Here is a 13,152-nt window from a genome sequence, read left to right as displayed (position 1 = left end):
ACAGCATCTGCTTATCTGGCTGGAAGTAAGCCCTATGAACTCAATGAAGCTTACTTTTCAGTAGACCCAGGTAGCATTGAACATCGTGAGACAGTGGTAACAGACCACAGATGCAGAAATTACATTGTTCCACAAGGTGTGCTTCTAGTATATAAGGCTTGGCAATTCTACAATGACACGAGCACACTTGACATCATTTATCTTCCATTGCTTTCCCCCACATGGATGTTCAGTGAAAGCACTGAGAACAGGGGGCCTTGTATAACCCATAAATCATACAAAGCTTGGCAGTCCACATATCTTTCTTTGCAATAGTTTTCCCAAACCTTCTACCCTCCAGAGAGCACCAAGTCAAAAAACACATCTGGAGGATACCAGGGTGGAGGAAGCTGTTCTGTATCTTTTGGATTATCCAGGGTCCTCCTGATTTTCCCCTTAAGCAAAGAAAAGTGTAATTTCTATAAAAAAATTCTGATGTGCCAAATGTTTTTGCGCAGGCCAAGCAATTCTGGAGTAGATCTTTAATTATTGGAATTTTTATTCCCAGTTTTAATCAGACAATATTCCCTAGGAAGTCATTGAATACAGAAAAATGAATTTAGTATTTAACCCATTTAATAAAACTTCCTTCCTTCTTTCTGAGGCACACTTTGTAGGACCCCTGGCTCTTTTTCTTTATGTCTACATCTCCGGAGACCACGAGTATCAGCTATTCTAGCAGTACAGCCACCATCTGCTAGATTGTCTTTATTCCTTCCTGCAGATGCTAAATGCTACAGTGGAAATGCGGAAAGCTTTCAACTATGAGCAAGGAAAACAGATTAGACATAGGGCTGAAATAAAGAGAAAGGGCACCGAACAGGCAGGAGTATCTTTCAAGGTGCATAGTCTGACTTAACAAACATTTATCTTCACACTTCCTTTTGGAGGTTATTTGCAGCAACCCCCCCCCCCCAAAAGTCTGGTACATTATTAAATAATCAGGATGTAAATGCAGGGTAACTCAGCAAAATCTGCCAGTGACATAAGCAACCAGCATTTATAGGGACAAATCAGTAGACCAAAATGCTTATCTTTCCACAGAATTTCTCCATGGATTCATGCTTCAGCCATTTTGGGACCAATTTGATATTAAAATACCAGCAAAAACAACCTATTAATAATGGCTGAGAGCGTTATAAAGGAAATGGGAGGATGATTAAGGAGAAAAAAACCTGGCACTCTTACCCAGACAGTATCCCATTTGAAAGCTCCCCTGCCCAGCACTGAAGCCAAAATATGATGCTAATACATAGTAGTTCTCTGGCTAAGAATTTGACAGGCAGATATTTATGGTGATTTACACTTCAACATCTCAGTGACTCCTGAAGGTTTACACTATCAACTAAAACATTCATGACAAAGGGAAGTATACAACCACTATAGATGTCATCAGTGTTAATTCACATGGCTCTTCAGAACTATTACTTTTAATAAATTTCTAAAACCAATCTTGCCTTCTGAAGTTTGCTTTCAAGAGACCCTGAGACCACAATGGAAAAACAACACCCTGGGCCTTGGCATCTTGCAATTCTGTTGGCTGAAAATATTTGCATCACTCATTTAGTTGTGCCATGAATTTGGGGGTTAATATTATTTAGTTCAATGCTGGAGAATGTGTTATGTGTTTGGTTTTTATTTTTATTTGTTTCTATTTATTTTACTCTTTCTTTAGAACTCTGGTTTTTGCTTATTAGTCACCAGGTCAAACCACTCATGACATGCCAACCTTCACTTCAGATTTTCTCAATTTGAAGCCCTCCAGAAGTATTGGGCTGCAATGACCAGATTTTCCATTCAGAATGGATATCCTGGATAAACCTAAGATATCCTAAGTGGACAAATGGGTTGTGTTAGCACAGTGTTACTGGATCAAGCCACTTTCTGGGTTTTCACAATACAGTATACTGGAACGGTGTGGCCAAACAGGTTCAGATCACCCCATATACTGAAGGTAAAAAGAAAAAACTAGCCAATTTTACAATTAACCAAGCTTAGCAACCAAACTTGCATTTATTTGGTTGACATATTGTAAAATGTATTATGTGATTAAAGTCATGTTGTCTGACCTGTCTGAAGAATCTGTTAAGCATGCTGTTCCATAAGGAAACTCCAAATTAACACATGCCCAGTGGATAACCTATTTAAAATATGTTTGTTTCTTCTCTTGTGCATTTGCAAATCAGTGTGCGTCTTTGTAAACATATTTACGCTGAACATGTTACAATTCTTTTTTAATGCTGCTTGGATATAAACTTATGCCTGACCTCCAGCCCAAAAACCCTCCGTCACAAGAAACCATGCCATTGTTAACTGCTAGCTTACTAACATAAGTCAGTGGAAAACTTTGCCAGATCTGGACAGCTGCCAAGAAGTTATACTTCAGGACTCTCCTCTTCTCTCCCCTGTGAGCCCCTCCCTGCATCAGCTGACTCAGCCACCTACATCAGACCTTCCCTGGAGAACGTCATCAGCTCTTGATGGCTTTTTTCCAACAAGAAGGCAAAGTAAGTCGCATGCAAGTGAGCAAACCGAAGCCCTCGAATGTACGTGATTCCTCCAGTGAAAAATGCTATTTAATAAATGGTTTATTATTTAAGTTCTGTCTAAACGAGAAAACAGAGCGAAGATAGGCCAGTCATGTGGCTCTTCTGTCCTATCCTACTATAATGAAAACTAACCCTTTGCCTGCCATAATACCTTACAGCACCCATCAGAAAAGGCTTTATCAGGCTAGGACAGTTTCCGCCACTAGATTTCTCCTGCCTATCAGGAAAGCTAAATAAGGAACGTAGTTCAAGCGGCTGCAGGAAGAGGGGAATTGCAGGATATCCGGCCCAGCTGCCAATTTTTCCTTTCCCATGAACCACTGCTGACCTCCGTCACCAAAGGCTCAGACATCATGCCTGGCATCACAGCTAAGCTTCTTTATTTAACTCTTTGGAGGCTACCTATTAAAGAAAAGAACCTGTAGGTTTGAAGCTTCATTCTATGAAATCTACAGTACTGCACCCCCTTGTGCCACTCTGCCTTGGGAGAGAACTATACTACAAAAAAAAAAAGTCAGATAAACATTACACAGAAATATTCCACATTCAGCAGCCTAAAAACCCGTATAATATTATATTCCAACATAGGAGGAATCTCTCATTCTTTCTCTCAAATGCCTGCTGAGATGGTCAGGTTCTGACTGTTTCCCTAAATCCTGGTAATATTGGAACAAGTCAGTCAGCAGACAAGGGGAGAGGGCAGCTAAAAAGTCCCCTTTAACATTGGTAAGATCATTTGGAATCATGTTACAAAATAACTGCTGGTACTCATTCATTAACTTGCTAGAATGGGAAATATAAATTGTTACGAAGCACTGCGTTATACTGTTTAACCTGCTACCCTTCTATCATACAGCCTGGAAAATAACAGTACTATCCTTGCTTGGTTTAATAGTAGCAATAGCACTCAGACTTATATACCGCTTCACAGTGCTTTACAGCTCTCTCTAAGCAGTCTACAGAGTCAGAACATTTACCCCCAACAATCCGGCTTCTCACTTTACCGACCTTGGAAGGATGGAAGGCTGAGTCAACTTTGAGCCTGGTATGATTCAAACTGCCAAATTGCTGGCAGCGGGCAATCAGCAGAAGTAGCCTGCAGTAAGCAATATATAACAGCTGTCTTTTAGTATCAACTGTCAACAGTAAGGTAACATGTAGTGAAGAAATATGCCATGGATGAGTACTTGATAGAGTAGCAATGAAGGCTTTGGAAAAGATATTCCCATAGTCAGGAGGTGTCCATATCTACAAAGATCAGAATCATGTCGATAATGGTTTCCTTGCTAATATTCTCTGCAGTGAAAGTTGGAAAGAATATTGATGCCAAATTATCATTATATTTATCAGTATATCATAATACATTACCTAGGCTTCTATGTCACTCCACTCATGACTCTCAGCATCTTACATATGCTTATTCCATAAACAGTGGGCTGCAAATGCCCAAATTGTTTTAAATAAGAAAGCTTTTGGAGTACAAATTTGAATTCCGAGACATTTGTTAACATGAAGATGATGCCGGAACATTTGCAGAATTCCATACACCCATTAATTATTTTTACTGTGAGAAATCAGATGAGATGAGGAAACTGATCGGCTATCTCAACCACTTTCTGTTCAATAAGCCACAATTGCTAGTTTACATTACAATAAACCACAGAAAATTTAGAATAATTCCTAGAGTAGGACAATGGCGTGCATCAGACAACTTAATGGGACTCAGTTTCCAGAGTTTCAAACCAGAGTACTCTCAGTCCTTGTTGTTGAGTTGTTGTATGGGTTGTTATGCTACATTATTGTTGAGCTACAGCATATATTTCAAGCTTGGCAACGCTAAGATATGGACTTCAACTTTCAGAATTTCTCTTGGGAGGTGATAGTTTCAGTCTGAAGCTACATATATTATACATAACCTCATGTATGCGAATATTGAATTGATCCACGAATGGTTCATCCAGCAGCCCATTGTTTTATCAGATCATCAGCCAAAGACCATTTTTATCCGAGGTGGAGCCAGAGTTAATAATGGAGGTGAATGGCTATCTTGAATTAAATGATGAAGCACTTAAGAAAGTAAACCACACTCTTTCAGCAGCAATACAGTTTTGACCTTCTGAAAAATACAATCACAAGACTAACTTGAATGTCTTCCTTATTGGCATGAAATAAGAAACAAAGTTCTAAGACGTCCACAGACCATAAAAATTCTGGGATTAATTTTACTGAGCAGCTGCATAAGTTCTTCAACGCCACAAAGGAGAAATCAGGACTGTATCACAGTCCGTTGGAATGCCTAGCACCAAGTCACAGGCTACAGCCAGGAAGAACTTCTATAGTGCACATTAAGTTAAGTGTCCTTACTGAAGCAGGTGCCATAGCATTTGGGGATCTATCAAGGAAGAGGCAGGCAGCTATACATTCCATATGCCTCTGCATCATATCAGTATGATCCAGTATGTCTGCTGCAAGGATTTGTCTGCCTCCCTCAACTACATTCTTAGAAGTGGTGGATTTGGATTTTACTTGGCCTATTGCCAAAGGATACTTTTAGAAGTTTTCTAATTGTAAATGGAGATCTGATCCATAGAACTGGACATGTCAATCAAGGGTTCACCAGAAAAATTAGTGTACCTTTAATCATGTTGCTAGATTGGTTAGAAGGAAAATGAATTCAAGTAATGACTGCAAACCACATTAGTTAAATATCAGACATCAATACACTTTGCCAGATTATTCAAATTTAAGAGCCATTGTAGAATAGATTTTGCTAAGAGGATTATTTGGGAAGGGAGGGCAAGGAATCTTTTGAAATAACTAAACTCAGTATTTATTTATTTTTTAGAATGTATACTAATTAATACTTTTTACACTTCTCCAAAGTGTTCGTGGTGAGGTATGCAGTTTGGATTATTTTCCAATATACAGTTTAATCTCATAATAAAATGAGGCAAATTAGAATGCTTTGACAGGTAACTGAACAAGGCTACCCAACAAACTTCATGGATTGAAAACAAATTGCACACTAAGCCGTCCTAATCCAGGATAATAGCAACACCACTTAGACTTATATACCGCTTCGCTGTGCTTTTACAGCCCTCTCTATGAGGTTTACAGAGTCAGCACATTGTCCCCCAAAATCTGAGTTCTCAACCTTGAGCCTGGTGGGATTCAAACGGTAGCCGGCAGTCAGCAGAAGTAGCCTGCTGTACTGCATTCTAACCACTGTACTGCCATGGCTACCCGTTTTTCAAATGTATGTATGTTTGTATTTATTTATTTATCTTTCTTTATCTCCCCCCCTTCTCTCCCCCCCCCCAGAACCCAAGGTGACTAATGTGGGGACTTCATCCCAACAATTCTGTGGAGTTCACAGACACCAACAAGAACCAACCAAATAGTTCCCCAGCAAAATCCCTGGAGAAATGGAAGTGAATTTGTATCACTCTGATCTGAGTCTATTTACCTTAACTACTGCAGAATTATATTTGTGCTGAAGTCTAAGAAGTTACTTGGCTCCAGATATGTACCGCTAGTCGCTCATTTTACAGCCAGAGTTTTTGAATAAAAAATCAGTCTTCATCACTCTTCATGTACAGATCAGGCAAAAATAAAAACACTGAAACACTACAATGTCTTTTGCATTTCACAGAAGTCAACCTAACTAACGAGCATGTAACTTATTGTCATTAACCAGAAATGATGCTGCCAGAGATTCATTATGATCATTGATTAGTTATAGGTAATTCACAACCTTTGTTGAAAGGAAGCGAGGGTGCTGAGGAAGGGGGCGGTATGGCAATGAAATGTCCATTTTTGCTAACTGGTTTGGTTGGCTCCGAGGTGGCGCAGTGGTTAGAGTGCAGTACTGCAGCCACTTCAGCTGACTGTTAGCTGCAGTTTGGTGGTTCAAATCTCACCGGCTCAGGGTTGACTCAGCCTTCCATCCTTCTGAGATGGGTAAAATGAGGACCCAGACTGTGGGGGCAATATGCTAACTCTGTAAACTGCTTAGAGAGGGCTGAAAGCCCCATGAAGCGGTATATAAGTCTAACTGCTATTGCTATTTGCTCAGAATTGGAATATTTAGGAATCCATTACTGTAGAAATAAGCATAATCAATTGAATACACTTTTTGACTTCACAGAATGATTGTACACACAATAGCACCACTATGAGTAGCTCCTTTCATTTACTCAGGTACTTTTGGACTGTATACCACTGAAAAAGTCACATTTATTTCCAAGCACACGTGCATTAGACTGTACTGTGAATCTCATAATTTTATAATTTTGCTCATAATGTTCATAAGTTTGCTGCTTTAAAAATATTTGTGACAACTGGAATGGAATCTTCAGAAATAAAACCTGTGTATGCTACAAATTGCAGTGAACGTTGAATATAGTAACATAACAGATGAATCTGATGCCAACATTTTTAACAATAACTGGTCAACAATTGTATTGTACAAGATAGTTTGATTCTATGCAGACTTGCCTGAAATTATATTTGATTCACATGCTATCATATGGAAGGATTTAAGGGTGACTTTTCAATTGTAGCTTTTCAACAAACATATAGTGTCTATCAAAGGGTTTTAATCACATTTTTATCACATTTTTATCACATTTTATCACCATCTATCATCATTCTTCTTGCATTGCCTAGACCGATAACATCACAGCCAGTACTAGAATTTAAGCCATCCATAAAAACAACTGAAAGACCGGCATAGGCCACATATTGACAGCTAAAACAAATCTCAGTTCAAGTTCCAGAACTGTATTACAAATGACCGGGGAAAATGACTTTTAAATTGTGTAAAATATGATGCAGTGATTTTAATAAAATCATATTTTTAAAGAGAATTCCATCAGTGAAATCGTTTTTTAATCGCCACAACATTTACCGTAGGCAGGACTTGGGTTTGGACCCGACTTTCTTACAATTTTTTTTTTGGTGCAAAGCTAGGCTAACGCAGGAAAGTACATATTAAAATCAGCTAAAGCTGACTATAATCATACCTTATCCTTACAACAACCATTTTTTATGAATTCAAGGAAGATTCTTGCACAGTCTCATTAAAAAGCCTATCCCATTGCATCTCATCAAGAATCAGCTGTACTGCATGAACTCTCATGAAATTGATCATTGCTCCCAGTTTCAGTTGGGTACCTGTAAATCATCTACTATTCAGCTGGAATGCAAAGATAGTTCATAGGTATGATCAGCATGACACTATGTTCAAATAACTAGATAATATTTTCAATAAGTTTCATATGAGCATTACCAAGCAAAGGCCAAGAGAAACTGGTAGAATCCATAGCCAAGAAACCACGGGGAAAAGCAGAAATCTTTGGCAGCAAACCTAAAGGTAGAAACCTAATTATTTCAGCAAAATCTCCCAATTCCCACAAAGTCGTTCTTCCAAGAAATTCTGCTCAATGCTATCAAGTAACCAAAGGAAAGATAGCATTCCCTCAATCCCTGTCCCAACAGAAGTAATCGATAACAAAGCTGTTTTAATACATTAAGGCTGAATCCTGATTTAAATGAATTAGATATTTATCTAAATATTATTTATTCGTTTATTCAGTCTTGCAACCTTTTATGAACACCACTTACTAGAAGGAATTCTGGGTGCAAAACAATATTTTTAAAAAAAAAACAATTAAAGCAAATAAAAACAACATTGCCACCCACAATAAAACTTGCATCTCTCAACCAACCAACTACATCTTCCCTGCTTTCTTGAAGGCCGACAGCGTTGAGGTCATCCATATCATGTGATCTGCTGCCGATGAGACGGGGTGGGGGGATGGGGAATGATTTTATTATGATTTTATTATATTAACGTATTTGATTTTTAATTAGTTTTATTGTTTTAAATGTGGTTTTTATATTTTATAAGCCACCTTGGGTCGCCATGGGCGAATAGGTGGAAATATAAATGTAATAATACATAAATAAATAATAAAAAATAAACATATTTGGGAGAGCCTCTTCCATGAGAGAGGCCCCATGACAGAAAAAAAAATGTATTTCTTTTATTACTTCTGAAATTGACTTTACGGAGAGCGGCTTGGTTTATACATTGTATTAAACCTTAGGGTCATTTAATTGACCCTAAGGCTTATGGTGTTATGAGAACCCAACTATCAAGGTATGTAAACATGATATGCATTATTAAATACATGATATTTTCATTTAAAACTATTTCCTATGGAAGTAGCCAAAGCCTTTTTTTTAAAACAATTTAACTCTGGGTGCATAACATCTATCAGCTCAAAGGCCACATTTGATTTTGTGTGTCCTGTTGAAAATAGCATTTCAAAAGTCAGCTGGGCCTGGATCCCTTGGGGAATGGTTTTTGAAAATGTTGATGGATGAAATGGGAACCTTAAACATCTGCAGAAAGTCCTACTTTGTCCCTTAAAACCTCTCCAAACTTGTAAAAATTCAATAACAGACCAAAAAAAATACATTTTATTTTGGCCCGTTCTCTTTGGATGAAGAGGTCTCACATCTTGCACTCCTGTTGTGATACCAATACCTCATTAGTAAATTATTTTATTTGAATATGACAGCACGCACTCTGCACTCAAGAGCGCTGTCATTCTTGCTGTACATCACCTGACAATCTCTAAGAAATGTTGGCAAAGTCATCTAGATTCAGTCCTTCTTGTAACATTAATTAAAATGTATTTTAATATTGTAGCTTGATCAATCCAACCCAAGTGTACTGTATAACATCCATGGTATATGCATTAAGTTAGTATAAAAAAGGCAGCAGCATCTTCAGATAATACACCCTGGATTAAATTCCCATATGGCAGTGATCATAATATGGTATCATTCTGCTGCATTCCACAGACGTTTCAACTATTGCTCATTTAAGGATCCTGTTTTATATCACTTTTTTGATACAATAGCAATAAATAATAGGCTACAATCATGATGCTTCTAGAGCTGAGACTATCAAAAATGATCTTACGCTGCAAAAATTGATCTTACCACATATAAAGCTTCCTGCAGTGAGATTTTTCTGTGGTTTCTCTAGCTCTTTATGGCCTCTCAGCTGAACTCTAGCAAATCATGTATCAGTCTGCTACAAAAGCATTTTCTCCATGTCAGCAAATGCAGCCTACAGATTTATTTTATTGTTTATTCCTGCGCAGACAATCTATTCACTTACAGGTTTGTCTGGCATTTTACAGGGCTCGATCCAGCATATGTTTACTCAGGCCCAAGTACATTTTGCTTTATTGATAAGTGCTAAAATCACCAGAAAACAAGATAGGCATAAATTATTCCAACATGCATCTGAAACAGCTATCTCCATCCATGTGCATCTATTTTTTGTTCAGTTTTAAAATGTTAGAAAATATAGCTATAAAACTCAACCCTTCATGAAATTGAACTGAAAATTTATTTTTTCCACAGCATTTTTCTAATTTAAAGAATTCTACAGCCTATCACTGATTACTAAAGCCCAGTTATGTTACCAATCATTGAACTTGGGAATGTTTTGAATCGCATCTCCTAAGGAGGCACATCTGGGGGGACTCAGAAGAAGGGCCTTCTCCATGGTGGCTCCGTTCCTTTGCAACATCATCCCTACATAGAGCAGCCCATACTTTGACACTCTTTCACAAGGAACTGAAGACCTGATTTTGTCAACTGGCCTAGAGAACCCAGAATGGGATAGAGCCAATCAAGTGGCTTGTTTGATTAATTGCTGTCATGGGTGTGGGGTGAATGGTGGGGGTTTTATTTTTAGTAAGCCACCAAGAGCTATTGAGCGTGAGTGAGCAACCATATAAAGAATAGAATAGAGTAGAGTACAGTAGAATAGAACAAAATAGAATTCTTTATTGGCCAAGTGTGATTGGACACACAAGTAATTTGTCTTTGGTGCATACGCTTTCAGTGTATATAAAAGATATAAATGATAAATCATGACAGCCATCATAAATATATTCATCATGAATTATAAGATACAACACTTAGTGATAGTCATAGGATACTAAATAAGCAATCAAAATCATACTAGGAAACTAAATAACACAATATAAATTGTAAAAATACAAGCAACAAGGTTACAATCATAAGTAGAAAGGAGATAGGTAATAGAATGAAAAGAATAGTAATACAGTCTTAGTAAATAGTTTGACAGAGTTGTGGGAATTAGTTGTTTAGCAGAGTGATGACATGTGGGGAAAAGCTGTTCTATTTTTTTCTAAATAATGTTCTAAATAAATAAACTTGGGAGAGACAAGTTGTATCAGAGGCTTCTACAATGAAGTATGAAGAATGTGGGAGCAGCTGATCCTACATGGAATATCTTTTATGTTAGAGGCTGCCAAATAAGATTTAATCTTTTATGTTTTATGATCATTTGTGGTTTTATTTTATTGGAAACAGCCTAGAATCCATAATGGCACGTGACATATACATAATAAATAAGAGCAAAACCTCATCTAGTCCCTTGAGAAAGGAAATGAGAATGGATCCCTTCCCTGAAAAACCTTTTCAATCCCAAACAAATTCATTTGGAAAGCCCACTGAATTAAATTAGAACAGCATAATCATAAGCACCAGGCTGTACTTAAAAAAAACACATTACAGGTAGTCCTCAGCCTATGACCACAGTTGAGCCCCAAATGTATGTTGTTAAGTGAGACATTTGTTAAGCGAGTTTGCTCCATTTTATGATCTTTCTTCCTACAGTTGTTAAGTGAATCACTGCAGTTCTTAAATGAGTAACACGGTTGTTAAGTGAATCTGCTTTCCCCAATGACTTTGCTTGCCAGAAGGTCGCAAAAGGGGATCACATGACTCAGGGACACTGCAACTGTCATAAAGGTGAGCCGGTTGTCAATCAATCCAAATGTAAATCACGTGACCATGGGGCTGCTGCAAAGGTTGTAAGTGTGAAAAAAATGGTCATGAGTCATTTTTTTCAGTGCTGTTGTAACTTTGAACACTAAATGAAGTGTTGTTAAGTCAAGGACTACCTGTACATAAACACATAAGCCCAGAGACAAGATAACTTAGAACAGGTTCTCAGCAGAAGAGATTCCCTAAAGAACCCAGCACCTGTTCTTCTTATCATACATTGACAAAGCAAATAACCCTTATAGCAAAAGGAGGCGGATTTTTTAAAATCACATTTTCTAAGGAATTGGGGGCAGGGGGAGCGGGCGAGGGGGGAGGAATTAACATCTGAGAGTGCCCTCTGCCGGTGGAATGAAGCATAGCTCTTCAACTTCGTCGGGGGAAAAAGAAAGATACTAGCGCTGGAAGAAGCGGTCAGCAGGCAGATGCTGCGCCCAGAACGGTGGGAAGCAACAACAAGGGAAAGTCCATGAGGAACGGGGCAGGGAAGGCAACAAAGGCAACAAAGTGGGTGTCAGGAGGATCCAAAATGAGCGGCCGAACGCATTATAGGGACGTCCCGTGCAAAATGACAGCCGGGTGTGGCAGGTAGAGAGATACACACACAGAGACCACTGACACGGGACGATGGGTGCAAATGCTGCAAAGGACGAGAGACGGGAGAGCAAAGGCAGGAAAAGCAGCAGCCTTAGGCGCCCGGAGATGGCTAAAGGAGGACTGTCGGGGAAGCGTGTGCCTCAACTTCGCCCTGCCGGATTCGGATAGGCTTGACTGGAAGACAGTGGTCCGTCTCTCCCCTTCCTCACCACCACAGGTCCTTCTTTCCGATTTCAGCCTCCCACCCGGGAACGTCCACCCGGTTTCCATCCCTTCCCGCCACTTGCCGGCGCAAGCGTGCGCCCCGTCGATGGCGCGCCTGCGCTGCCTCACCTGCTTCCGAGAGGACGCCGATCCATAGGAAAAGGCAAAGAGCGCTCAGTCTCTCCATTCGCGGAGAAAAGGCGTCGGGGCGAGACGGACCCATCTTTATTCGCCGGCCAGCTGCTGCTGGAAGGAGCGGACGGTTTTCGCCCGGCGCAAACGCCGCTCCGTCCGTCCGCCCGCCCGCCCCCAAGCAGAGCGGACGGGCTGTCGGAGGAGGAGGAGGGGGGGGAACTGCTCGGCCTCGCTTCCCTTTCCTTTTCCTCCCCTTTGCTGTCGCTGCCAGCGAGCCCTCCTGCCTGGGCGGCTCAGCCAACTGAGGAATTCGCCCAACGGCTGTGCCCCGGGAAGGTGCTGAGCCGGGTGGAGGAGCGAGCAAAAGTGGAAGGAGAAAGAAGAAGGGAAGCGAGCAAAAAAAAAAAAGGGGGGGGGAGAAAAAGGCGGGAAGGGCGCCGGAGGTGTTAATCGACGGCTGCGGGAGGTCGAGTGGGAGAAGAGCAGAAAGTGCGAGGCCGGGTGGAGGCGGCCACAGATGACGGGGTGGGGCTTGCTGGGGAGCGCAGCCGAGCTTGGGACAGAATGGGTTGAAGGGTGGGGAGGGGAGGCAGGGGTGGGGGAGGATGCTTCGAAGGGAGCTGACAAAGTGGCGCGGGATGTTGAGGGAGAGGAAACGAATCGTGTCGGGAGGAAAGGGGAATCGGTGTTTCTTAGCGGGAGGCGGAGGTAACGAAGTGGCTGAGGGGGG

The 13,152-nt window shown here is 40.3% G+C and overlaps 1 protein-coding gene across 2 annotated transcripts in view; it reads right to left on the bottom strand.

Moving 5' to 3' along the window:
* Positions 1–12,602, bottom strand: part of FLT4 (fms related receptor tyrosine kinase 4) — a 110,676-nt gene extending 98,074 nt beyond the window's left edge. For both annotated transcript variants that reach the window (XM_014053221.2, XM_014053222.2), the window contains exon 1: positions 12,417–12,602. In XM_014053221.2, coding sequence (XP_013908696.2) covers positions 12,417–12,510 — 94 coding nt within the window. In that variant the 5' untranslated portion in view covers positions 12,511–12,602. The remainder of the gene's footprint in view (positions 1–12,416) is intronic.
* Positions 12,603–13,152: the final 550 nt, after the last annotated feature.

Source organism: Thamnophis sirtalis, unplaced genomic scaffold, assembly GCF_051295495.1.
Source record: "Thamnophis sirtalis isolate CommonGarterSnake01/CBP01778 unplaced genomic scaffold, rThaSir2_p1.2 scaffold_3, whole genome shotgun sequence".
NCBI classification, from domain to species: Eukaryota; Metazoa; Chordata; class Lepidosauria; order Squamata; family Natricidae; genus Thamnophis; species Thamnophis sirtalis.
Note: the sequence above shows the minus strand (reverse complement) of the source record. Positions and strands in the feature narration are given on the sequence as shown.